This window comes from Cupressus sempervirens, chromosome 4 (genome assembly GCF_028749045.1).
Source record: "Cupressus sempervirens isolate cs-2001-9-10 chromosome 4, ASM2874904v1, whole genome shotgun sequence".
NCBI classification, from domain to species: Eukaryota; Viridiplantae; Streptophyta; class Pinopsida; order Cupressales; family Cupressaceae; genus Cupressus; species Cupressus sempervirens.
Genome location: NC_143121.1, coordinates 658,169,939 through 658,197,649, shown reverse-complemented (window position 1 = coordinate 658,197,649; position 27,711 = coordinate 658,169,939). Strand labels below are relative to the sequence as shown.

The 27,711-nt window shown below is 33.2% G+C and overlaps 1 protein-coding gene across 1 annotated transcript; it reads left to right on the top strand.

The window, feature by feature from the left end:
- The first annotated feature begins 2,674 nt into the window (after window positions 1-2,674).
- Window positions 2,675-3,212, top strand: LOC149562968 (cytochrome P450 CYP736A12-like). The gene is made up of 2 exons (XM_089828045.1): window positions 2,675-2,783; window positions 2,917-3,212. Exons 1-2 carry the CDS (start codon window positions 2,675-2,677, stop codon window positions 3,210-3,212), a joined length of 405 nt encoding a protein of 134 aa, XP_089684171.1.
- Window positions 3,213-27,711: the final 24,499 nt, after the last annotated feature.

Below are 27,711 nucleotides of genomic sequence, written 5' to 3'. Positions count from 1 at the left end.
GCATAGTTGGATTGCTGAATAGAAAAAAAATGGAGTCTTTCAAAGGTGTAAGAGAGAGAGAAGCATGTCTCTTTGTTCGTTCGGTGTGGGAGATGTTTGGGCAGGGAAAGAGGTCTGTAAATCTCACAAAAGTGCTTTCATCATTTTCGTTAGCAAACATGTGGCAAATCCTTTCCGGCAACAAATTCTTTTTCCACAGTGGGACTAGTGAAGGTGAAGAGATAGTGAAGATGTTTGCAGAGGTTGGATCAATAATCGCAGAAGTCAATATAGGAGATTTCATTCCATAGTTGGACTGGATGGACTTGCAAGGTCTAAAGTAGCGCATGAGAAAGGTACATAACTCTTTCAACCAAGTAGTTAAAAAAGTAGTAGAGGAGCACCAACAGTGCAGGGAAAACAACTTGCACAAGGAAGTACATGATGGAAGGAGCCTGATTGACGAGCTGTTGGAAATGGAGAGTCTTGACGGAAGGTCAATCACTGACAAAAACATCAAAGCCATCGTTTTCGTATGTATTCAGCTTTACAATCAACTAAACTAGTAGTATATTATATTTTATTTTCTTATTGATCTAACATAGCTGCATTGTATTTTCAGGACATGCTTGTTGGCAGGAGTAATTTCTCCCACAATCCACAGCCGTACAACAGTCCACCGTCCAGCACAACTCAGCCGTTCACAATCAAAGAACTCTCCAACACCGTCCACAATAAATTGCAGACAACTTAGCTGTCTAGCCCACCGTCCAACCCACAAAATAACAGTCCATATTTAATATATTATAACATGTGTAAAATGTATTTTGTATTCAAGAAAGTTCTTAGATCTCTATAAATAGAGGCATTATGTAAAGATTTGAGTATCAGATGTTTATCTGATCATGGTGGATCAGTAGAGCCCATTTTGGGTTTCTCATGGTGGATCATGAGTGGATGGAATGCTGTAGCATTCTATGGATTTGTAATAGATTTCAGATATGTTAATGAGTATGAAGTGTTGTAGCACAACTTGATGTCTTCGTGTTTGTCTTTGATCCACTCTATCCACCTCCTTCAAGTGGTATCAGAGCTAATGGAATATGATCCTAGAGATCGTGGAGAGCTCAAGAAGTTTAAAATTGGTGAAGAGTGTTGTGGCAGCGTAGCCCAACAAGAAATGGCATTTGAAGTTATCTTTTGCAAGAATAAAGAGAAGAACAAGTCAATAGATTGCTATGAGAAACAAAGCAGCTGTGAAAAGAAGAAAGCCAAAGTTGAAGTGTGTTTGAGTTAGTGCTGTGTGACGCTATCATTCATAGATTAGAAGCATGTGGAGCATCTTTGTGCAAGCGGGAGTGCCAAAGAATGCATACACATGACATGGAAGATATTGATCATGGAAATTTTTATTATGTGTATGTTTGAAATATGTGTGTTAGTTGTTATGCATTAGTTGTTAAAGTTAAGTTAGTTATCTTAGGTGTAATAAAAGGTGAGATGGTGTGCTAAATCTTGTTGTCATAGTGCAAAGGTCTCTATGTGTGCTGATTTGGAGTTTAAGTGTTGGAATCTGGATGAGAAAATGTTTAAGGCTTTGTCATATCAAATGTGGTCATGTAATAGTAGATTGCTGAATTGATATCTCCCAATCAAGTGATGAAGATTGAATGAGAATTGCTTGTTAATAATCTATTGTAAGGGGTGCATTATCGGTTGTACCTGACACCCTGGAGTTTGACTAAATGTATTGATGAACCATGTATCTGAAAAGGATTCCTATAGAACTGGCGAGTACAACAGTTGGACACCCATGTATCTTGGTAGATGGATTTCTTTTTATATGGACTCAATAATTAGTTTGATGCAGATACAAAAGAGAAAGGCCCAGAGTGATGATAGTTTCCCTATAGTGATGATTCATGGTCAGTAGAACCAATGAATGCTTGGTTTGTAAACCATTGGAGTGAAAATTTTATGGTGATCTTGAAACCATCTGTGTGATATTTGTGGAGTTCGTGGTAAGCTTGGAACCACTTCAAAATTCCATTGGTTAGGGGTAAGCCGTAAAACCCGAAGTAATTATAATGAGGGATAACAATATAAATGCAGTAGCATTAGTGATAGAAATTAAGGGGGAGTGTTGGCAGGAGTAATTTCTCCCACCGTCCACAGCCATACAACAATCCACTGTCCAACCCAACTCAGCTATCCACAATCAAAGAACTCTCCAACACCGTCCACAATAAATTGCAGACAACTTAGCCGTCTAGCCCACCGTCCAACCCACAAAATAACAGTCCATATTTAATATATTATAACATGTGTAAAATGTATTTTGTATTCAAGAAAGTTCTTAGATCTCTATAAATAGAGGCATTATGTAAAGATTTGAGTATCAGATGTTTATCTGATCATGGTGGATCAATAGAGCCCATTTTGGGTTTCTCATGGTGGATCATGAGTGGATGGAATGCTGTAGCATTCTATGGATTTGTAATAGATTTCAGATATGTTAATGAGTATGAAGTGTTGTAGCACAACTTGATGTCTTCGTGTTTGTATTTGATCCACTCTATCCACCTCCTTCAGTGCTTGTAGCCGAGGTTGAATCGACTTCCATGACATTAGGTTGGCTGATGAGTTTGTTGATCAAAAACCCTAGAGTGGCAAACAAAATGCAGGAGGAAATTGAATGGGTAGTGGGCAGAGAAAGCATGGTGAACGAGGATCATGTGGCAAACATGAAATATTTCCATTATGTTGTAATGGAGATTCTGAGGTTGTACCCAAGTCTCGAACTGGTTAAGCATCACACACTAAGGCTTGATTCCTAGAGCAAAAGTGTTAAATAGTCAAAGTTTGACTTAATTTTCCAAGCTTAATTTCTTCCTTAATGTATGATGTTTAAGGCTGGCTAGAAGTCTACTTTTGCAGCTTCCACAGAAGATTGCAGAGTTGGGGGATATTTCATTCCTATGAGAAGCAGGCTGATCGTCAACGCCTGGGCCATTGGAAGGGACCCATCGGTGTGGGAGGATGCTCATGAGTTTAGGCTGGAGAGGTTTATGGGGAGAAATGTGGATCTTCTGAGGGACAAGAAGTGGCTTGACATGTTGCCACTTGTGGTAGGAAGAAGAGGATGCCTAGGGTCCAACATGGCCATTGTGAGTATGAACCTTCTTTCAGCTCAGCTGTTTCACTGCTTTGAGTGGAGTGTGGAAGGGGATTAGGATATGACCGAAGGACCTGGACTGTCCATGTCCAGAAGTGCAAAACTTGTGGCTCTCCATCGTTTGCAACTGAAAACCTGCCTTTAATTAGGAGTTTCATGGTCTTATTAACTCCCTCTAGGTAGTCTATATGATTGGTTTAGATAGTAATTACTCACTGGGTGTTGTTTGAGAGGTTTAGCTCACTGTGTCATTTTAGGCAGTTTATATGACTGGTTCAATTCTGATTGTTTCCTGGGTATAGTTACAAAGGTTATATTAAATATTTAGTTTGTAAAGAGTTTTAAATTTGAATGAATGTTTATCTACCTTGTTATGGGTGTAAGACGTGTCTAGGTTTATCAACCTTATTTATAAAATATTTATTGTGATTGTACATGTTCTATACAATAATTAAGAATTTTTTTATTTGTTTGTGAGCCATTGAACTTCACAGTAGACCAAGGGCCCATTAACTTCAACTTCAACTTCACCAGTAGGCCAAGGGCCCATCAACTTCAACTTCAACTTCAACTTCAACATAAACTTCAACGTTTATATGAAATTTTAAATAGTGGAAATAAATAAATTATTATTTTTAAATGGTCAAATAGATTATAAATAATGTATATGGATAATTTAAAATAAAAGTAGAAGTGTTTACAAGATAATGAAGACATAATGAAAGTAATAATGAAAGTAATTGTAAGGGGAAAGCCAAATTTCTTATGCATGTAGAACAATTGAATTGTACCATTTTCTATTTAAATAGTAGAATTAGTATTCTTAGTAAAAAGTTTTTTTCAATATACTTCAATAGTTAAATCTTGCAGGCAAAGCCTACAACACAACGTTGAATTTGAATCTACTCATGCTTAATAAAATAATAATTAATAATAATAGATAAAAATTAATCTTGGCTTAATCCTCTTAACGATAAAAGAAAAAAGTTAAATCTTTCTTTTTTCTACACAATTCAATAATCTAATCAATTAATTAGAATTGAACTTTTAATAAAATGACAGTTATTTGTGAATTATTTTTAAACTTAATTTATACTTGAAATACATTAATAATCTATTATCTAAATCGAAAAAGGGTATCCACACATAAATAGAAGAAAATAAAATTGGCAATACACTCAAATGTTACGTGTACTAATACTAGAATTAATTTGAAAAAATAAAATCTCCTTTAAACTAATAGAAGGATAATTAACTTTAGTTTTGGTTTAAATTCATTGCTCAAGACTACACCAATCCTTATCAAAGATTATATGAAAACCTTCCTAGCATAGGAGTCTTTGTGATGAATTGTAATTGTAGAAATAGTGAGATTTTTTATAGTATTAATTAGATTAAATTGAAACAGTTGATCATTGCCTTCTAATTTGGAAGGCTAGTTCTTCTGCAAATTTGAAAGTGTGGGATAAAAATTGAGAATGGCTATCAGGTAGCTTGAGTCAAGAGTATTTACTCATTTTAAACAATAAGTTATTTATCAAAAACTTAAAATATTTATCTACTTTGTAATTGTAAGACTTATATTTCATAATCTTTTCAATATAATTTGACCTAGGTAAGAAAAATAAATTAAGTTTCAATATATCTAATTCAGAAAAAATCTCTGTCTATAACACTAGAGAATTCATGTTTTACTAGAAAATCTTTGTTGTCATTTTAGGCAATTTATATGACTAGTTCAGTTTTGATTGTTTATATTAAATATTACGTTTGTAAAGAGCTATGCTTTAACTAGTTAAGAGTAAATTTTCAATTTAAATGAATATCTGTCTATGTTTATCAAGCTTGTTATGTGTGTAAGATCTGGCTTGTGAGTTACTCAATGTTTCTTTAATATTATGTTTAAAAGATACCATGAAGAAAAGAAACTAAAGAGAGGAGAAACCATGGAGAACCCAAAAAATGGGCTCTAAAGAATCTGCCATTAGCTTTGATACCACAATGTTGGTCGGAAAAGACAAGGAAGAAGATAAAACATAAAAAAACTCATTCTTACATTGATGCACAACAAATAAATCTTGTATTGCCTTATGAAAAAAATTGATTACAAATGTATTTTTTATAGAAAAATTGGAGCAATCTAGAATCCTCTATTCAAAAAAATGTGATTAATATGATTGCAGGTTGGCAGCTCATAAAATGAACCAATCATAAATTAAATGACTGAGATTGGAATGGACGATGGCCGATAGATTTACAATGAATATGCTATTAGTTTAAAATGACCAATTTTTACAATGGATGGTGCCTTCTTTGACTTACAATAATTTGGTTTGTAGAAATTAATTACCAACACCGAGGAGACACTTTATCAATGGATCCTAAGGGTTTGAAATCCCAGTGCTGTAGTATTGAGATCTACAAAGAGATTCTCCCTACCACCCTTTTCATTCCAATATCTATTAAAACATGGACAAGATGATATATTCACAAAGGAGTACTAATGAACATAGGCTCTTAGCATTCAATTTATAGCTAATTACATAATAAATATTAGTCATGAGATTATCTAAAATATTCATGACATATAGGTTGAGATAAGGTTGAGTTGAGCAAGAATATAAGACTGAGCTGGAGGTGGACCTGCTAGACCAATTGGTTGGTCTATGTAGACATAATTAATTTACTTTCCTAACATCCCTCCATAAATTAATTATCAAAATATCTTAGATACTCCCCCATAATTAAGAAAACATGGGTCCTGGTTAGTAGCCTTATTAGATACCCATTTACAATAACTTAAAAAGTTCTTAGCCTACTTCCCCTCATCATACTAAGTCTAGGTTTTCGAGGCTTACCCTTAACCAATAGACTTCTCAAGTGGTTTCTTGCTAACCACAATTTCTTCATACAAATGGTTTCTAGCTGACCATAATCTTTGGACTTGAGTGGCTTTGGCTGACCACGAACCTTGCATATTAGTGGTAACTACTAACCACAATTTTTTTTGAATGATTTTAGATTATCATAAACCTCACATGATAGGGAAACTAGCTTCTAATGCATGCACATCTTCATTATCATTCTAGGCTTTGTTCACTAATGTTTGAGCTTCTTCTTGTACTTACATCAACTATTCAGTCCATATAAAAAGTGATCCATCTACTACTTCTATAGGAATCGTTTTCACCTACATGATTCATGAATTTGTTAATCTAAAACTCTTTGGGATGTTGAGTACAACTGATCATGCATCCCTTATAATGACTAAGGTACAATAAACATCCTCCCATTGAGATACTACTATGCTCAAGGATTCTAGTTTTTATGGGCTCTATTGGCATCATACATTGCTTACATAAATTTAGCACAAAAATGGCACAACATTAAAAATTATGACTTATTTCTTTGTTTAGAAATACAATTCTATTACACAAGCACATTTACCTAGTACTATTGGGAATCTTTGCAGTGATTTCAGTATTTTGGCCATTTTGAACATATGTAAAATAGATCTACACAACTCTAATATTTTTCAAGATCTCTTTTACTTCAACCACAATTGATTAATCTATTTAACTCCAATCCACAAACACTTCCCTGATCAACTATATTCAGGAAATTGTGACTTTGACTGCAACAACACATTGATCCCCTATAGACTAGGGGCTCCAACTTCTTCATGATTTCTTATTTATTTATAATGCTTAACTAGTGACAACACCATTCAACATGTCAATAGATTTAAATTTTGACAACTAGTTCTGATTTCTTCTTTCCACTTATTTTGGAAAGCAGTAATCTCCACATGTGGCGAGATCTATAATCACCAGCTTCAGCACTGACTTGAAACAATGGTTTCCTTTGATTGAGCAACTTTTAGATTGCTTGATTGGCTGCCTTGTTTCTAATGCATTAACAACAATCTCCTTTTAAAACTTGGACTCCTATCTTGACAGGGCTTTCAACACAAAGTAGGGCCTTTGACTTGGCTGCATAACATAGCATTTATACTCTTTTTCAACAATAGAAAACTGTATAAAATTTAAATTCAGTACAATAAAAAAAGACCAACTTAAATCATACCAGCACCATCCTTAACAGCACCATCCTTAACAAAGTGTCTGCAGCTGTATGAAATTATAGGCAAATTGACATCCACCAATATCAAACATGGACCAGAGGAGATACTCGCAAAGGAGCACTGATGAATATAGGCTCTTCGCATTAAATTTTTAGCCAATTACATAATGAATACTGGTCATGAGGTTAGCTGAAATATTCATGGCATACAGTTGGAGACAAATTTGAGTAGATCAAGAAGATAAGACTGACCTGGAGGTGGACCTACTTGATCAATTGATTGATCTGTATAGACATAATTAATTTACTTTTCTAACAATATCCACCCCATAAAATACTTGACTCGATCATAGCAATTAATGAGTATAAAAGTACATGAGAGAGAAAATACTTACGCGTAAACATAGTCAAGAGCTACTTTGATTTCTGCTTTGAAATGCCGAGCTATTCCAAGACGCTCGATATTTGTCAACCAACAGAAGGCGTTCAAGCAAATAGATTGGATATAAGCATGGCACTGTTTCACAAATTGCATGCACGTGTGGATTCATTTTACAGCGAGGAATGGCTGAGTCACATAACATGAAACACGATTTTAATAAAATGTATCATACCAAAAGCATCTCTCATCGCCGGTATTTATGAGAGCACAAGCAGTAGATGCAGGCGAGCTAAGAAAAGACCTCACTATCTTTTTCCAGTCAATTATTTCCTCAAGGCCCTCCAGCGCATTCGGCATGTTTTGTGGAATACCTTCCTCCATTGAAATACTGCAAGTGAATTTGGCCAACTTTTATGAACATTGCTTTTTACATATTTAAGAATGACCAGTTAATTATAAGAAGAAAGAAATTTTAGAAAAGAAATGGAAAAAAAAATAGCATTTAAAAATCTCGTACTCCCTAAGAAGTGTCGCTCGTTTATTCATCAGAGAAGCGCTATACGGGAGACTCAGCCTTTTTCAACAATGCAGGAAAAATTATCGTAAAATCTGGTGAGATTAGATGATCTTCAATGAAACGAACACCTGCACATAAACCTAAATTTTCTAGGGTCCGGAGGGAAACACTATTAGATATTCAAATTTACTATTAATTTTAACATCTCAATAATAATAATATAATGCAACGTAATAAGCATATTAATAATAAGTATATCAATATAACTTCAAATGCAAGAAATACTAAGCACAAATAGCATATTCAAGTTGTACAATTCCAAAAACATTGCCCTATTAGAGTACTCCGAAAAAGAAGGGCAAAAAATACAACTTGATACGTTGCTTGCTCCCACAGAAATCCTAGTGAACTCCTCCTTTAATTAAAGATAGATTACTAATCCTGTAGAAAATGAATTCTTCAACTTAAAAAAAAACACTCAGGGTATTTGAATGAGATGGCTGTGAAAAATATGCATATACAGTCATCAGAAGAAGAATTGAAAAATCGTGAAAATACTTCTCATGTCAAAAATTTACAGAGAATGTCTCCTCAAATTTTCTAAAACATGGGCAAATCATATTTTAACAATGCAGATTCTATTTCTGTTCTTTGGAAATCATGGATGAGGCTATCATTCATTGCTAATGTGGTGTGGGTTGAAGCTTAATCCACATTATCAAGACCCCTGTTGTGTCAAAATGGCAATAAGTTAAATGATGCAGATGAAGAAATGGTAGGCGCAGATTAACAAATCGTCTAACACAAATTGGTTCGACTTTAATAGCTGTGACAAGTGAGTATGAGCATGAGGTTATATTTCTCCTAAATTTCTCCGTAATTTGTGACTAATACCAAAAACACACGAGTTCTCATGGGTATCTCTACTAGCAATAGTTGTATGTTGCTATTGGCGGATGCAACATAGAATATGAGGTAGTTTATGTTTATGCTTGCTTCTCTGTCATATCGAAGCCAAGCAACATTGAGATTTATATTTCGCCAAGCCTTGGATGACACGTAGATTCAAGTCATGATGTGTGGCATCCTGCATTACATGGAGGATAACATGCACTCGCTCTTTTAAGACATGATCTGAGCACCCACGATAGCTAAAAAGAAGAAACTTTGCATTTTGGATAGAATTGCATGATTTGAGGTGGGCATTAGCGGAAGAGCTTAGGACATAGAGTCACCTGACATTGATATTAAAAAATGTAATGAGCTTTTAAAAATTTCTATGTTTAAAGAAGTGAAGAAATTGTTGTCACTTCCGCTTGGAAACATTGTTCTCTTCCTGCGAAAACTCATCAAGAATAGACCATTCTTCATCAACAGACCACATTCTCAATTTGCATTGGCTAAAAAGAGAAATTGCCAATTGAAAGGCGATAACTTTGTGCTATTACCCTGGGTAGATTTTTTAACCAAATAGGCCTATGGAATTGGTCTCCCTGAATAAATGGATGAAGGTATTTTTGAGAGACCACTGACTTCAGGTATGATTGTTTCATAACTTCTAACATATGTAAGTTAAATATGTGATATCGATGAAGAAATATGTTGCTAGGTTTCATGTCATGGTGAAAATTGGGGGACGACATTCATGGTGCAGGAATTATATCCCATATCCTGCTTCACATTTGGGTGCCTGATTCTGCCCACGGTGTGGAATTCCTCGTACAATCTGGCATTGTGGTCTGTTAGGCAATTTATAGCTAGGAGTACTCTACCTGTGTCATCTTTGAGATGGAGGTGGTCTTTTTAGACCACTCTGAAGCCTCCTTTGCCTATGATGATGGAATCGTTGAACTTCTTGGTTGCTTTCATTAGGTCTCTGTGGGTTAGCACTATTTTCTCTCTTGCGATTGATTTGAATATTCTAACTTGTTCGCTTGGGATGTGCGGATCTGACAACGCCATCGAAGGAGAATTATAAGGATTCTTTTTACAGCCACCTGAGTGCAATTTTTTTAAAGGATACTTGGTACCTGCAATTGTTGCATTGAATGTCTAGTGCATCAGTTAGGATATTTCATGGAATTCGAAACTAGAATTGTTTTTTTTTATAACTCCTAATTCATATGTACTGTTGAGTTTTTATAGCCGTCAGTCAATTTTCTCAAGAATTTGTCTACGCCTACAACATTTAGTAGTACTTCAGGCCAACGTCTTTAGCATCATGTGTTTTTTTGAAATATTGAATATTGGTTTAATTTAAGATTCATATCTACTCATATCTGATCACTGAACCTGCCCGTCACTTTCTGGTATTTGAACTTCATTATCGGCACTTATTTTTATATGCATCTTGGCTTCTACAAACTTCCCAGACTGCTACCCTAATCCTATTAAATTAGTGATGCATTTAAATACAATAAAAAAAATACAACCTAGGGCCCTCAGTGTGAGTGCTTCAATAAGTTTCCTATTTCCTAAAAAATAATAGGGCCCTAATGCAGTGGAATATGGGAAGTTCCAAAACCCAACTCATAGATATAAAATCAAAGTACAAATAGGAAAAAATATAGTGGCTTGGGGTTTTCAAGATAAAATTAGCCTCTCCATTACATCCAAAACTACTATACACTGCTTTGAGACTTGCTTACCTAAGATTTATTCCAAACACTCCTTCCTGATGTAGGCTTCACTAAACACTTTTCCCTAGTCAATCTTATTGCACATCCATTATATGTATTTGAAATTTCTGCTGCCTCTTCATAGTAAAATTTTAAAACATTTCAAAGGAAAGCAAGAAAAGCATCATATTATTACATTCTGTCATGAAAAACTTTCACCAGTATTAGTACTATTTTACATTATGTGATTAAAGCAACTAGCAGTATATAGGTTGATGCACAATTACCTCAAAAATTCCTCGAAAACCCTAGGTTCCCTTGTAAAACCCTTAAAATAAGAATCACATTATCAAATTAATTAGGAACTATCTTATTGGCTAAAAGACTTGGGTCTTATACATGGATTTACTAGAACCCTCCAAATTTTTAGCCAACTTTATAGAACACTTTTGACATTTATGAATAGTGCTAATTTTCATAATACTAATTTAAATAAAAATTTAGTATATCATTTCCTAAATGAATTAGTTACACCTTATACTTGTTTCAAAGTATAATTAGCATCATAATCAATATATTCAATTGTGCAAACTAAAAGAAAATATAATTTTGACTATATTGCATCATCCTCATCATTAAACACCAATTAATCATCATATATTGCATGACTTGTGGCAACATCCATGCATACATGATACGGATCTATGGTAAATGCATAGACGAATAATTTCATATTTAAAACTATAATATATTAAGAGTTAAAATTAAGTGAAATTGATCCATCTATACATTACTATGTTTTAGATTTTCTCTTTATAGTAAACTAATGGAAGCTTTGGCAGTGTAATTTTTTATACTTTAATTCTAAGATGAGTATTTTAAGACCTCTCCTTGCCATAAATTATATTAGAATAAAAGTTCAAGAAAAGGTAATTCTTAGAAACAAAATAAAGGAAGATTATAATTGATGAAGATGAAGGTTAGAATTGATGAAGATGATATAATTTTTTTTTAGTTTTATAATTAATTGATTGAGTAGAATTTAACTCTTATGTTGAAAGTTACAAATTATAACAAAAAAATATTAAATACAAAATAAGAAACTATATATAAAAGGAAAATGTAAATATATTTTTATAAACTTGCATTTTCATTTAAAAATAATTCAATAAAATTTTGAGCAAATAAAAATTACTTATTATGCTGTGAAAATATATCAAATAAATTATTACTTAGGTACTAGCCACTACGTGTCACTTGTTTAATATCTACTTCGATAGTGAAATCTTTCTTTTTCTACACAATTGAATAGTTTAATCAATTAATTAGAGCTGGACTTTGAATAAAATGAGAGTTATTTGTGAATTATTTTCAAAATTAATTGTGTAAAATACATTAATTGTCCATTATCTAAATAAAAAAAGTGTCCACAAATAAATAGACAAAAAAAAATTGGCAATACACTCAAATGTTATATTCTTATATTTATATCACTAAGATTTTAATCAAACTACAAATAAATATTTATAATATAGTTAAATATTTTATAAAAAAACATCATTACTATGAGATAAAAACTTTAAGTGTGTACTCATACTGGAATTATTTGAAAAAATAAAACCTCCTTTAAACTAATAAAAGGAAAATTGACTTTAGTAGTAATTTTCAAATTTACTTAATAATTTTGGATTAAATTCAATGTGCCAAACTACACCAACTCTTATCAAAGATTATTTGACAACCTTCCTAACCTAGGATTCTTCGTGATGAATTATAATTATAGAAATAGTGAAAAAAATTAGATTATTAATTAGATTAAATTGAAACATCATTTTTACAATAGTTGAACAACAAAGTATATATTTGATCATTGCCTTCTCCTTTGCAAGCCTAGTTAGTTCGTCAAAATCTTTTATAGTGCAGGATCAAAATTGATAATGGCTATTAGGTATTAATCATTATCATAAATAATTTTAGTCAAGAGTATTTATTCACTTTAAACATTAAGTTATTTATCAAATCTCAAAATATTTATCTCCTTTGTAATTGTAAGACTTATATTTTATAAACTTTTCAATATAATTTGACCTAGTTAAGAAAAATAAATTAAGTTTCCATAACACCCCACTAGGGAACCCAAAAGAAATTAACCTAAAGTTTGTCAAACATTTTGTTTAAAGATAAAGATAATAAGCAACAATAGATAATCTAGTGGAAGCAATAACAACAAGAGATAAAATAGCAAAAACAATAACTCACATACACATGGAACCATCATAAATAGATTACATCTCTTAAGGTTCTATGACATTAAATTGCATTTAAGTTTTATTAATATTAAGTCTAACACATAACCAAACTCCACCTCATGGAATAATCACAAGTATGAATCCAATTAAAGAATATACAATTAGAAAGGATGTCACTTGGCAATAATTAGAATGCACAATCATCCACTATGCAAGTCACAGGGTATAAAAGGCTAAAAGAATATACATCATAAAATATATTACATCATCTTATAAGATCTTTGATAATCAAATAGGTATAACAGAGTGTAATCATCCAACAAAAATACAAGATCAGAAAGAAAGGGTCAACTACACAAATACAACCATCAATGACATCCAATGGTCGAATCTCAATGGTATAAGAAAATGCACTACCACATGACCTCATGGAACCTAAATGACCCACTCCACCTATGCTAAGGGGATAAAATCAAGTCCCATATAGATATCAAAATACAAGTTATAACCAATATTTAGGTCAAGGGAACACCTGAAAGCAAACTATCTCAAAGGGTACCAAGACACAAGTATCAACTAATCCAAGAGGCAAAAAAGACACCCAAGAGATCTATTATGCAAGTGGGCAAGTGTCATCACATGATCAAAATCTAAGGTTACCTTGGAAGCCTTGTTGGACTCTAGACCCCTAGTGTCTCTATGCGGCATCAATATCCTTTTCTCTGTGTGTGTGTGTCTATACATACACACACAGAGATATATATATATATATAACATTTTTTTTAAAACAAATTTTTTTTATCGATATTGATCTAAGAGGGAAAATAATACAAGTAATAAAATTAGTATATTTAATTATTGATACCCCTTTTCGAACCCCATCTTGAATTCAAAAAATTAGTTACAGATTACCAAATTAATCAAACAAGGGTTTGTAACTCACAAATCATGTACAGATGATTTCAATACAAAGGACAATGAAATTCACAACAAGGGTTTCAATTTAATTAATTTGTTCACACATGTATTCAAGAACAAAGAAAAATAAATAGAAATACAAGGGTTTCAACCAAATTTAAAATTTGGAAAATAGATTTATCCAGATACGAAGAAGACGGGAATCCAGAGAATGAAAAACTACTATGCAAATAACCCACAAGATTCTACTTGAATTTGATGCTAATATGACAAACACACAGAGCACGCAAATAATCCCCCTTCTTCTAAAATCCTCCTTCTCAAAATTTGCTCCTCCAAAACCCTAGTGATCCAGAAATGAACTCTAAAATCTATAATAAAGAGTTTTTCCCCAATTTATGGCTCAATTGTGTAATCACACAGAAAATAATTTTATTTTATTATGTTATTATTTTAATTTCATGCAAAAGCTTTGTGCAATATAATTAAATTAATGTTTTCTCTCTTATTAAATCATGAGATACTTTTAATACAATATTTATTAATTTAATTAATAAAATTATTTAGATTTTATTATTAAAATAAAACTCCTAAATAAATTATCATTAAATTAGAAAAGCATATTACTTTGAAAAAAATGGCAAAATCATACAGAGTAGCAAAAAAGCAAGGCAATCTTACTATCAAAAATTTTGAAGTAGGAAACTTAGGTTGCCTCATTCGTATGACAATCCTCCATAATTTCCTCCAAACGATCATAGCAAAACATGGTTTTCTTTGGCTCCTCAAGACTCGCACAAGTACATAGTGACAATGGCAAATAGTTTCTCTACCATCAAAGTCATCAAAGGCATCAGGGAGCATGTTTGATGCAAAAGACAGATAAAGGGCAGAGATCTGTGACCAAAATTCCTCCTTTTTCATGTCTATCAAGTAACCCTAGAGCACATGAAATCTTCACCATCGATAACCTAGATAATCAATTTAAGGTTTTCAATTTAACCAAATATGTTCGTCCTCAATTTTGTAGTGTTATCCAAAATAGAGTAGATTCAGTATTTCATCCTCCATTCGACTCACCTCATTTTGATCATTCTAGGAATATTCCTTCATCTGATACCCTTGCTCCAAATTCATACATCACTCCTTATGATCATCTAGCAATTACACATGCATCTTCTCCACCAAACCCTAAAAATCTACATGGTTTACAGTCTCTGGCAAAACCCTTAAATAATGCTATAATCATCTCCAATAAGGAAGTCAAAGAGACTTGGATTTAATTTCAAAAGGGAGGTATTTTTATGGTTGGGAATGGTCCTTAGAAAGATCTCCCCCTTCTCTTTGACTGGCTAGAAGAAAATTGGGATGATTAGGTAAGTATCTCTTACTTTTCAAATAGGATTCTATATTTACAATGCGTAGATGATTCTGCTAAGGAAGAATTTATGTTAGTGTCTGAGTGCTTCTTTAAAGGTCATGTGGTTAAATTCATAGAATGGTCCCATAATTTTAGAGTAGAAGAACTAGACTTTATGATCCCAACATGGTTTAATATTTAGTCTTTACCTCCAAAGCTTCTACAAATAGAAATTCTTAAATCTATAGGATCAACTTTGGGAGAACTTATTGGCATTGAATCCTTCTTTCAGTACTATAACAATATTAAAATGCTCATCAAATCCAAGCTTAATCAATCAACTTAGACATAGAGGGAAGTAAGAACTAACAAAGCTAGTTATGAGATGAAAATGAAAATCTATGAGGGAAAAATAGCGAAGATTATAAGATTAAATAACACCAACAAAATCAAATTCAAGACTCTACCAGTCACTTCAGATTTCAACGGTAAATTTCCTTGGTTAAGAATCTTGAAGAAAAGAAGTCAGAAAAGATATATAGATCAAAACATATCGGCAACTTCCTATGAGGAGTTTGAGTTCCAAACAAAGCCTTTTTGTATAGAAGGGAAAGCTAGTAGATGGACAAAGGATTCCCTATCAGAAAAAGTTAAGATCAAATAAGTCATAGTGGCTGATCATAAGGAGAAAAAATAAATTTCAAATGATTTCAATTCTAGAAAGAAATAGAAATCAAGAGGAAAGAAGAAGTCATCAAAAAGTAGCAGGGGATAGAGTAAGGTAGCAGAGAAGGGCAGAGTCAAGGGAAACAATGAAGACATAGAATCACAACATCTACAAGAACTACTAATACACAAAGGAAAAGATAAAGAGAATTCAAATACCACCACAGTAAATTTTAAGGAGACAAAGTTCCTACCTGATGATAAGGACATAGAGATTAAGCTAAGTCACAAAAGTGAAGACATCAAACTCAGAGTGAATCATAAAGTTCAGCAAGCAGAGGATATATGGGATATTAAAAAAGGTAATATTGACAATATAGAGAACTCATTGCTATTTGATTTAGATGAGAATAATGAAGAGGAACATAAAATATAGAAGGATAAGAACCAAATGGAGCACTATTAGCCACAGAAGCATGAGGACAATTTAGTAACCACGGTTACTAATAGCTTATACAAGTTTTGGGAAACTCTAGGTGCTGCAATAAATTCACCATTTACCCCAATCAGCAACCAAAAGGACATAGAATTGGATTCAAAGAATGTAGATAACTTTCCATTAGCAACATTTCATGATTTATTGGAAATGGATAGTATCTTGGACCCAGTGGTGAAAAATATGAGCATTTCAAAACTAGAAGAAGATAGCCTCAATCAGTTAACTAATGAATTAGTTCAAGTTTTTTGCTTTAAGAATAGTGATGAAACAACTGATGCTCAGAAGTAGGACTTAATTTAGAGAATCCTCACATTAGGAGGGAAAAATTACACCTGTGAAGATCTAAGAAAATATCTCATAAACTTTGAGAATGACGATAATAACATAAACCAATCTCAGATGAAAGAGCAAGGGGCAACTGTGGAACAAAAGGGAAAATATATGAGCAATGACTTCAAAGAAGGCTTAGAGTCAGATGCAGGGAAACATTCTGGTCTCATAAAATAGATATTGAGAGAACTCAAAGATGAAGAGACTGATAAGAACACTTGTGATAAGATTGATGTTGTACAAAAGGCGAAATCTAGTTTAGACTAGCTTGGGATTCATATGAATCAAGAAGGTCTTAAATCACCAATTTGTGGAAAATTAAAAGGTAATAGAGGAAGAAGATCATTCAAGGAACTAAGGGAAGTAGATGGGCATGGTAGAGAAAAAAAAAAGATAGACAAGCTATTTAACATTGGGAAGGGGAAGTGCCTTCTCAAGGAGGTATGAAGATCACCACCTGGAATGCTAGGGGTCTTAATGCCCATAGGCAAAAAAGGTTATTATAACATAACCTTAAATCATTTGAATCTAATATTGTGCTAATTCAGGAAAATAAAATAAATAAAGTAGTAGGAACTAAATTAGATAAGATGGTAGGTCTTTGGAATTCTATTTTTCAAGAATCATTAGGAGCTTTAGGGGGCTTAGGAATCTTTTGGAACCCTAGGAAGGTTTCCATAAACATTCTTAACATCAGTAATTATTGGATTAGTGGTAGTGTGCAAATTTCAAAATTAGATCTTAAGTTTATCCTACTCAATATTTATGGTCCAATTAGTAGTCTCAGTAAAAAATTCATTTGGGAAGATATTAGCCTCTTTATGAACAATCTGAAGAACAACCTATTTTTATTGGGAGGAGACTTTAACACAATTCTAGATATTAATGAAAAAGTAGGTGGAAATCTACATTTATCTCAAGCATCAAAAGACTTCAAAGAATGGTGTGAATCACATAACATGATTGATATTCCTATCAACAATGGGACCTTCGCATGGAATAATAGGAGGAAGGATTTTTCTTACATTGTTGAGAAATTGGATAGGTTCTTGATTAAAGGTGACCTAGATGTCAACATTCTAAATTTTCAATCCTCTATGCTACCAATTGCTAGGTTTGATCATTTTCTAGTCAGATTTGAATTTTTTGAGCCACATAAACTTGCCAGGAACCTGTTTAAATGTGAGAAAATGTGGATTTCAGACCCCAACTTTATCAATAATATTAAATATTGGTGGGCGCAAGACAACTTTGAAGGCTCAAAGATGTTCATTTTTGTTGCCAAAATAAAGATGCTTAAAGATAGAATCCTCAGATGGAATAAGGAAGATTTCAATAACATCTTTAAAGAAAAAATAGATTTAGGAAAGCAACTAAAGGACTTAAACTTGGAGATTATTAGGAATGGTATGAACAATGACAAATATTTATTAGAAAAAGAATTATTAGCAAGAAAAGAGGATATATTATCCAAAGAAGAAATTTTTTGGAGACAAAAATCTAGAGAAAGATGACTAGAAGAAGGGGACCAAAATACGAAATTCTTCCATAACTCCACTTTATACAACAGATCAAAGAATAGAATAACGTGTATCAAAAATCACTTGGGCATCCTAACTGATAAACCAAGTGAGATTGTGGATACTTTCGTAGAGTACTTTCAGAACATCTAAATAATTATGAAGGACCAAATAGAACATCGCAAGATAATCTTCTCAAAGTCATTCCTAAAATTGTCACAATCGAAGATAATAATGTTCTTAATAAACCTATCACCTTGGAAGAGGTGAGGAAGGTCTTATTTGACATGAATCTAGGTAAATCCTTTGGCCCTGATGGCTTTTAGGCCTTCTTTTTTCAAAAATGTTTGGATATTTTAGGTATAGATCTATGGAAAGTAATTGAAGCTTCAAGAAATGAAAGTGCTCTTCTTTCAAAAATCAATCATTCCTTTCTCACCTTAATTCCCAAGAAATTAGAACCTAAAACCTTGGGAGATTTTAGATTGATCACTCTTTGTAACACTGTATACAATGTTTTTTCCAAGATCTTAGCTAATAGACTTAAGGGTATTCCCCCTAAAATAGTATCAAAGGAACAAATAGGATTTGTACCAGGTAGATCCATTCTTGATGCAATCATAACCATTCAAGAAACAATACATTACACTTGTACGAACAAAGAGGCATTTATATTTATGAAATTGGACATTCAAAAAGCATATGGCAAGGTAGATTGGAGGTTTTTATGTAAGGTTCTAGAAGCCTTCAAATTCTCTAATCAATGGATCAATCTCATTTACAAATTCATGTCTACCCCCAAAATCTCAATTCTCATTAATAGAACGCCTAAAGGTTTCTTTTATATATCAAGTGGTATTAGACAAGAAGACCCATTAATGCCATCACTTTATATCATCATGGAAGAAGCATTCAAGAGAGTAGTGGCTGGTGCACATAGAAATCAAAATATCTTAGGCATTATGGTTACTAAAAATATGCCCATCATTACTCATCAACAATGTGCAGATGATACAATCCTGCCTGGCAAAAGCACAGTTGAAGAGGTGCTTGGCCTTAAAACCATCATTAAAGCTTATATGGAAGCCTTAGGACAAAACGTAAATGAACTCAAATTTGAGATTTATTTTATAAATACTAGGCCTGATATAGAACAACAAATATGCAAGATCATGGGATACAAAAAGGGTTTGTTTCCTTGTAAGTATTTTAGCATTGCCTTAGAAAAAGGATCAAAATCAAGTAACGTATGGTGCAATACCTTGGAAAAAATGGATGGAAAGCTTAGTAGTTGGAAGGATAAATGGATGACAAAGGCAGGAAAAAGTACCAAGATCAAATTAGTCTTATCAGCCATTCCTACCTTCCCTCTATCTTGTCTCCATTTATCCAAGCTGAAGCTCCTCAAATTTGAATCTAAACTTCAGAATTTTCTTTAGAAGGATTGCAAAGAAGACAAAAAATTGGCTCTAATCAAATGAGAGAACATCTGTAAACCCAAGGATTTGGGTGTGTTAGGGATCAAGAATTTACAATGGCAGAATGAAGCATGAGGTGCAAAACTTATCTAGTGTCTTTATAAGGAAAGAGAGCACAGATGGGACAAGATCCTATACAATAAATATCTCAATGTAGAGGACCCCCTTTCAATTTTTAGGATGAAAAATCCACCTAGAGGCTTTGAGAGTTGGAACTTCATGATGAAATTTCATCACTTGGTTTGTAAGTATTTGACTTGGGATGTAGGCAAGGGTGATGAGGCCCTCTTTTGGGAGGATTCTTGGGATGGACACCCACCTTTGTTACATACCTCTATCCCTAAGGATTTCAAAGAAAAACTAATTAATTTATGGGGAAATAAATTCCATGACTACAAGACCATGGTTCATGTAGAAGGTGAATCTAAATGGGTGTGGAAATTGCTGGATGATTTGGATGTGGATGCTAAGACAATTAAAAATTATGATAAAATATTAACAAATAGGAGGATTAAGCTATCAGAGAAGAAAGATGAACTTATCTGGGAAGCCTCAAATGATGGGAAGTACAGTGTGAAAAATGAATATAGGGCTCTTCTAAATTCCAAAAAATGGGACAAAGTAGATATTCCACTTAAACTCTGTTGGGACTCTTCATGTCTTCCAAAAGCTAGATTCTTTCTATGGTTGGCTTACCAAAATAGAATTCTTACCATGGATAGATTACCTAAATTGGGCTTTCATGGTCCATCTAGATGTGTTTTATGTAAACAAAATAGTGAAGACATGTATCATATTTTATTTAACTCTTCTTATTCCCAAAGATGTTGGAATGGCTTAGGTTCATGTTGGGGTGGTCTACGCCTTTCCCAAAATACTTTTTTGATCTCCTCGAGTGATGGCCTACCAACATGACTAAGGGTGTGTATAATAAATTATGGAACATATGCCCTTCCATCTCGGCATGGGGAATTTGGAAAGAAAGGAATATACATATTTTCCATAACTTAGAATTGAATCCTAAAGAGTTGATTACTAAAATGGAAGCCAACATAGTGGAGACAACCAACTTGCTTCTTAGGAATACTCAGCAAGAAGAAGGCGCCTTCTCTATTTGGGATGGGGAAATGATGAAGAACTGGTCTAACTTGATTAATCCTCCTTTATTCTATGTAAAGACTAGTATGAAGGTAGGGGAAAATTGTAAATGGGGTCCTCCACCAAAAGGATAGACCAAACTCAACTTTGACGGTGCAGCTAGAGGTAGCCTAGGTACAACAGGTATTGGATGCATCATTAATGATGATTTAGGTCATTAGGTAGCCAAAAAAGCCATATCTATTTATTCTTGTATATATATACCCTGATAAACATATATCCTCCTATATTATTCTTTTATTTTGATTATGTATTCTCTTACATTGGCTCTTGCTGAGGTTTTTTGGTATTAGATTTTATTTTATCTCTAGTAGTGATAGTTTAATCATTCCTCTGTCCAATCTCTCATCATATAGCAATAAGGTATAGTTTATCACATCTTTCTATTAGGCTGGTTTTAGCCTTTGCAGTGATCATATCATCATGTTTCAATGGAGGCTGGTGTAATGGGCACCTACTAGTTATACCTTGGTGAAACACTTTGTAAGCGAGCTCTGGTACCACTATAATGGGCACCTACCAATTATAACTTGATGAAACACTTTGCAAGCAAGCTCTGATACCACTGTAATGGGCACCTTTGAAATGCCCAAGAACTAAACCAATTGCTCAAAAAAAATTTAATATCTTTGCATAGGTTTCAATCCACATAACATGAGCAAGAAGGAATTTATGCAAATTGAAGATTGAACCACTGCTGAAATATTATTAGTTCTCAAATGATAAAATCAAATACATAGTAATGTATTCCAAAGGCCAAAACCCAAGGGAATGACATCTAGAATGTTACAAGAGAGGATGAATTTGCTCTAATGCCAAGAAATATATGTGACTCAAACATCCAAGCTCTTATCAAATGCAATTCAAAATCATCCAATGCTCAACAATGACTCTCCCACCTCTATTTATACTTTTCCTACACCCTTCTAGAAAGGAACAAAATATTAATTAATTGCAAGTACTAGAAGCTTCCCCCTTCCACTAATTAATGCACTCTCTAGAAAATCCTCCCTTGCAATAAAATAATTAACTATGCTTCTAGAAAATTAAATTACTAAAGGCATCCCCCTTTCCAATAATTAATACACAGTCTAGAAGCTTTTCCCTTGTAATACAGTAATTAATTAAATTAATTAAATAAAAGATAGGGACATTACAATCCGCCCTCCTTCAAATTGCTTGTCCTGAAGAAATCTAGCAATATGATGAACTCCAACCTCCACTTGGATCCCAATTGAAGTAGTATGTGACATCTCTATGAACCTTAAACCAATTGCAAACTAGCATCATCAAGACCAACCATATGTCTTGTAGCCTAGCACCCAAAACTTGTGTTGATGATGTAGAAGTCAAAATGTCACCAAAAGGTAACTCCATAGAAGATCTCTGAAATCTCTTCCTTGTATCTACCAACATATGTGGACTTCTAACTCTACGACACATGACTGAACACTAGATTGCGAATAAATAATACTAGAGCATAAACCCACATCTACTAACTCCGCTGAAATGCCAGCATCACCAACATCAAAGCTGGGCAACTCTATACTTGTCTCAATCCCACCTAAGGAATCAACTACCTCCTACACTGGAGCAACATACAAATCATCAATATTGATGCCCATCTATCTAGCCATAAGCTGCAACATCATATCCATTCACCTATTCTACTCCTCTAATGTACCTAGTACCCTGAACATTACATTTTCCTAATTTGGACTGATTTACATTTTGTGAAACCCTTTTCCCTCTATCCGACTATCCAAAATTATCAATAAGACCTCCACAAGATGGAAGGACTTATAGCTCTGATACCACTGTAGTGGACACCTACCAGTTATCACTTGGTGAAACACTTTGCAAGCAAACTTTGATACCATTGTAATGGGCACGTACCAGTTATAACTTGGTGAAACACTTTGCAAGAAAGGTCCAATACTACTGTAATGGGCATCCTGGAAATTCCCAAGAACTAAACCAGTTTTCGAAAGTGATTTTAATGTCTTTGCATAGGTTTCAATCCACATAACATGAGCAAGAAGGAATTTATGCAAAATGAAGATGGTACTGCTGTTGAAATATTATTAGTTCTCAAGTGATAAAATCAAATACATAGCAATGTATTCCAAAGGTCAAACCCCAAGGGAATGATGTCTAGAATGTTACAAGAGAGGATGAACACCCTCTAATGCCAAGAAAGATATGTGACTCAGACATCCAAGCTCTTATCAAATGCAATTCACAATCATTCAATGCTCAACAATGTCTCTGCCACCTCTAATTATACTTTTCCTACACCCTTCTAGAAAGGGACCAAATATTAATTAATTGCAAGTACTAGAAGCTTCCCCCTTCCAATAATTAATGCACTCTCTAAAAACTCCACCCTTGCAATAAAATAATTAATCGTGCTTCTAGAAAATTAAATGACTAGAGGCTTCTCCCTTTCCACTAATTAATAGACACTCTAGAAGCTTCTCCCTTGTAGTATAGTAATTAATTAAATTAATTAAATAAAAGATGGGGACATTACAACTATCTCGTGTTTAAATAATGATGGTGACATCATTTGGTGTCATCACAGATCATTAGGTTTATAGGACCTTCTTATGCATTTGTCTTTTCTTAAATGTCACCTTCCATTATTGTTACTCAGTTATACCCTTTCCCGAATAGGGAGTCGAATATTAGTGTCTTTCATACAACTAAAAACTGAACAATGGCATTTTGCAGAAGTGTTAAACAAGAGAGATGGAATAGGCTTCTCTATCCAGTGGATGATATGTCTAGGATTTCCATTAGCAGAGCCATCGAGGAAGGATTTTTTGACTACGAGTATATGTGGAGGACTAATAGTGATATCATATGCTCCTTCATTGTTTGCATGGCAAGAGCAAAGGTTGAGGTGGGGGACATTATCAGGTTCTGTCGAGACATATTTGATCCAGTATGGAGGAAGGGTCTGGAGCAAGAAATTCACAATATAGATGATAATCTCAGTATCCCCTTGCTAGGGAAATATATGAACCTTCGTCAGGGGTCTCCTAAATTAGGAATGGCTTTTTGACGCCCTTCATTGGAAATCTGTGAGAACTATGCCTTTTAGCATGAATGGCCCAAGATGGAGGCCAGCATTCAGTTTCTACTTCCATGGAGAGGAATTATCATGGATGAAAGTAGGGATTGGCTTACAAAATAACTCAACCTGTTCAATGCATATATCTAGCCAAGAGTGGTCTTTGACAACCTTGATGCCCTAAATTTCTACACACCAAACTCAGAGAAAACCAACAGGGCTAAATTTGACTTCAAATTTCCTCCAAACTTCCATGTCAAGAACTCCAACGATATCTCTAAATTTATTATGGTGTATTGGAAGTAAGTTGTCACCACTGGTATCCTATTGGGAATTTTGCTCTATTTTTGTGATAGGGTTAGTAAAATAGCTATAGTTAGACTTCATATGTATCAATGCGTGTATGCTAGGTATATGTAATGACTTATAGGTTATGATATCCCTCTATATGAACATTAATCTCAGATGTAAGAAGATTAAAACCTTAGATGAATATCATTATAATCTTAGTTATATCATGTCTATACATTGTATGGAATACAAGAAGTTTGGTTACTAATTTTTCCTTTTTAAAGTGTTTTGGATTTGGATACTCATGGGGGTTAAGGGCGTTTAGGCATTGTATGCATATCTTCTGAATATTTGGTTTACCTATTCTTTCCTTTCATGGCAGTATTCTCAACTATATTAATTTTATGAATTTTAGGCATTGTCAAAATTCCTTTCTCTTGTCTTCAAATTATTCTCTAGACTTGTTAATTAGTTTATTTACCCTAATGATTGAAAGAAACCAACATGCTAGTTGTAAGATGGATCATTTCTATATCTATGGCTTCAAATGGTAAAGCAATAACAAATATCAGTGCTATGATTGCAAGGTTTAAATTTTGTATTGATGCATACTATTTAGCAGGTATTCATCTTAGTTTTTAGCCCATTTGAGCACTTCCAGGGTGACATCTGATTCACTTATTAATACTACTTTAATAAAGATGCATCATGGTGGATAACTATTTGAGTAATGGCTAAAGTTATTGATAAGGACTTAGTTTATTCATGATCGTTGAAGTGTGTGATGACATGTTTTAGTAGGATAGAAGTGTAATCTAGATTTCATAAAATTCCCTCGATGGCTTTAACAGAGGATACTTTATAACTGCTAAGGGACTTAACTCTGATGGCTTGGTATTGGAAATGTGATTAGGTGGAGTAGTATCCTCATACCATCTGGTGCCCTTGATACATAATAGATTTTGATAATAGGAAGATAAGTGAGTTAGGCATGCTCATCTCTTTCTTCTGTTGACCTTTAATAGCGAAGATGCAGTTTTGGTAATTTAATATAGTTCAGCTCTCATGTTGTACTCATATTGGAGGCTTGTATAAGAATTATTTTTGGTTTTCAATTTGGTTAAGGATAGTTTTATTTATGGCCTTTATTATGACATGCTTAACAAAGTTTTTAGTATATTTGTTAGAATTTAGAGCATGGGTATTTTAGTTTCTTTTTAATATAAATATGGATCTCTATAGCATATGTATTTTACAAACTTTCTAAGTTTTATGATTAACCAAGGTGATTGGCAAGTTGGTTAGATAGGAAAGGTTGAATCTAGCAACATTGCAAGAATGTAAAGTATTTGATGGATCTTCGTTAAGGAAACATGTAACATTTCAAAGAGCTTATGCTCCAAGAATTATTTGCAAATTCAATTTTATAATCGATGTAATAAGAATATTTTCACTAGGGTATGTCCCTTTTATGATGTAATTATATAGGACCATGGTCTCGGGCTAGACTAGAGGTTTTCTTTCCCCGTTCTTTCTTGCTAGTGCCTGTTTGTCGGTGGAACACTATTGTATTTATATTTTTTAATTAATAATAAATTATCAAGGCCACTAGCTATTTATTGATTAAAAAAAATTAAAAATTTATTATTAAATTAAATAAATATAAATATGCAAAAAATAGAACTTTAATAAAATCTTTTAAATTTAATTATTTTATTCAATTAATTAAATATAATTAAATATCAAATTTTCTTTATTAAATTTCAGTTAAATTAAACCATTAAATTATCTTTTAGTTTGATTTAGTTACAACAAAAAATCATCATAGAGCCACAAGAGTAAATACAAAAACACATTAAAAAATACAAAATACTAGATCAACTGAAAGACAAAGCACAAAGTCAAACTCTAGTGTCAAAGTCATGAATTGATGTCATTTGATGAATTAAAATGGGTAAACAACTCAAATATTTGTCCTACTTTATAGGACAATTGGATGAGGGTTTAGGATTCAGACTCAAGAATTATCTCCCCCACTTATACCATTGAGATTTTGTGATAGGCTCATCCTGGCAATTTAGGAAAGTCGATACCTAGTACCTACAATCTACATAAAATTCATCCATTTACATACTCATATATTCTAAACTAAATAGGTAATAATGGGAAGTGGTACATCATGTAGATCCTAACTAGTAGGTGACTATGACTCCCTCAACCACATCAAGAATGTCAAGCATAAAGTAAAATATACAAGTACACCATACACATGCAAGTATAGGGTAAGTAATCATAGAACTTCATATAAATAATCCATCTACTATCATCATGAGATAAAAAAAATTGATGTATGAACATACATATATCATCACAGAAATAATCCTAAAATAACTAAATAACTTGTCACATAAATCAACTGAGTATGAAGTGATATATAATCAAATCCAGTAAACAAGTACTGATAATCATAAAAGACAATCAGAAAATTGGCCTAAGAGAATATGGCAATACAATAGAAAAGTTAGCTAGGGGTAGGTATTACATCCACTCCCCCTAGAATTAGGCTTACTCTTGGAAGCCTACAAGAAAGATGAAACTAAACTAGGGGTAGGAATTACAATTTCAATGTCTAATTAAGAGAAAGTGTATGTCTATTAAAATTAAGCAATCATGTTTTACTAGAGAAGATTTATCATCACTCGCAAAACATTTACCTGCCCATCATACAAAAAGGTTCTTTTATGTCCAAAAAATTTGAGGCTTTCCCAAGAATTCTCTCATAATCTAGCTCCTTTTGAGTTATGAATTTCACACTCTTGTTGGTTAAGAATTAAAGCCCTACATAATTACATAAAAGCCCAAATATTCTATGGACCATAATGAAACTCTATTGTTAAGTTTTTTCACTTTTTATTGGTTTAGTTATCGTCTACATTTTTTACTAGGGTTTAGAGTCATTTCATCCATGATTAGGTCTAGAGGAAATTCTATTTGCACAATCAAGAGGTTAGGGGAAGTGTTCCTTAGGTGCTCCCTATTATGATACAAGGAAGGATGAGGGGAAATTCCTCACCAAGCTCATCAAAGTTCTATTATTGGACAAAGGAAAGAGTTTATTTGTTTCTATTAGCCAACATATTCTAACCCCTTTTTAAGCTAACATATATTTCACTAAAATGTATTAGGGTTAGGAATTTTCATATGAAAAATTGGGTAGCTTTAAGAGATTCCATATTTTAATTTATTTAGTTTATTGGATAATAAATGTTGGACTCTTTATTTGCTGGATGTAGGTTAGGATTGGGTAAAATAAGTGAAAGTATTTGTTTCTTCATGTCATATTTATATTTTATTTATTTCTCTAGTTTATTTATTAAATTTCTAATATCATTTTTCCAAACTGTAACACTAA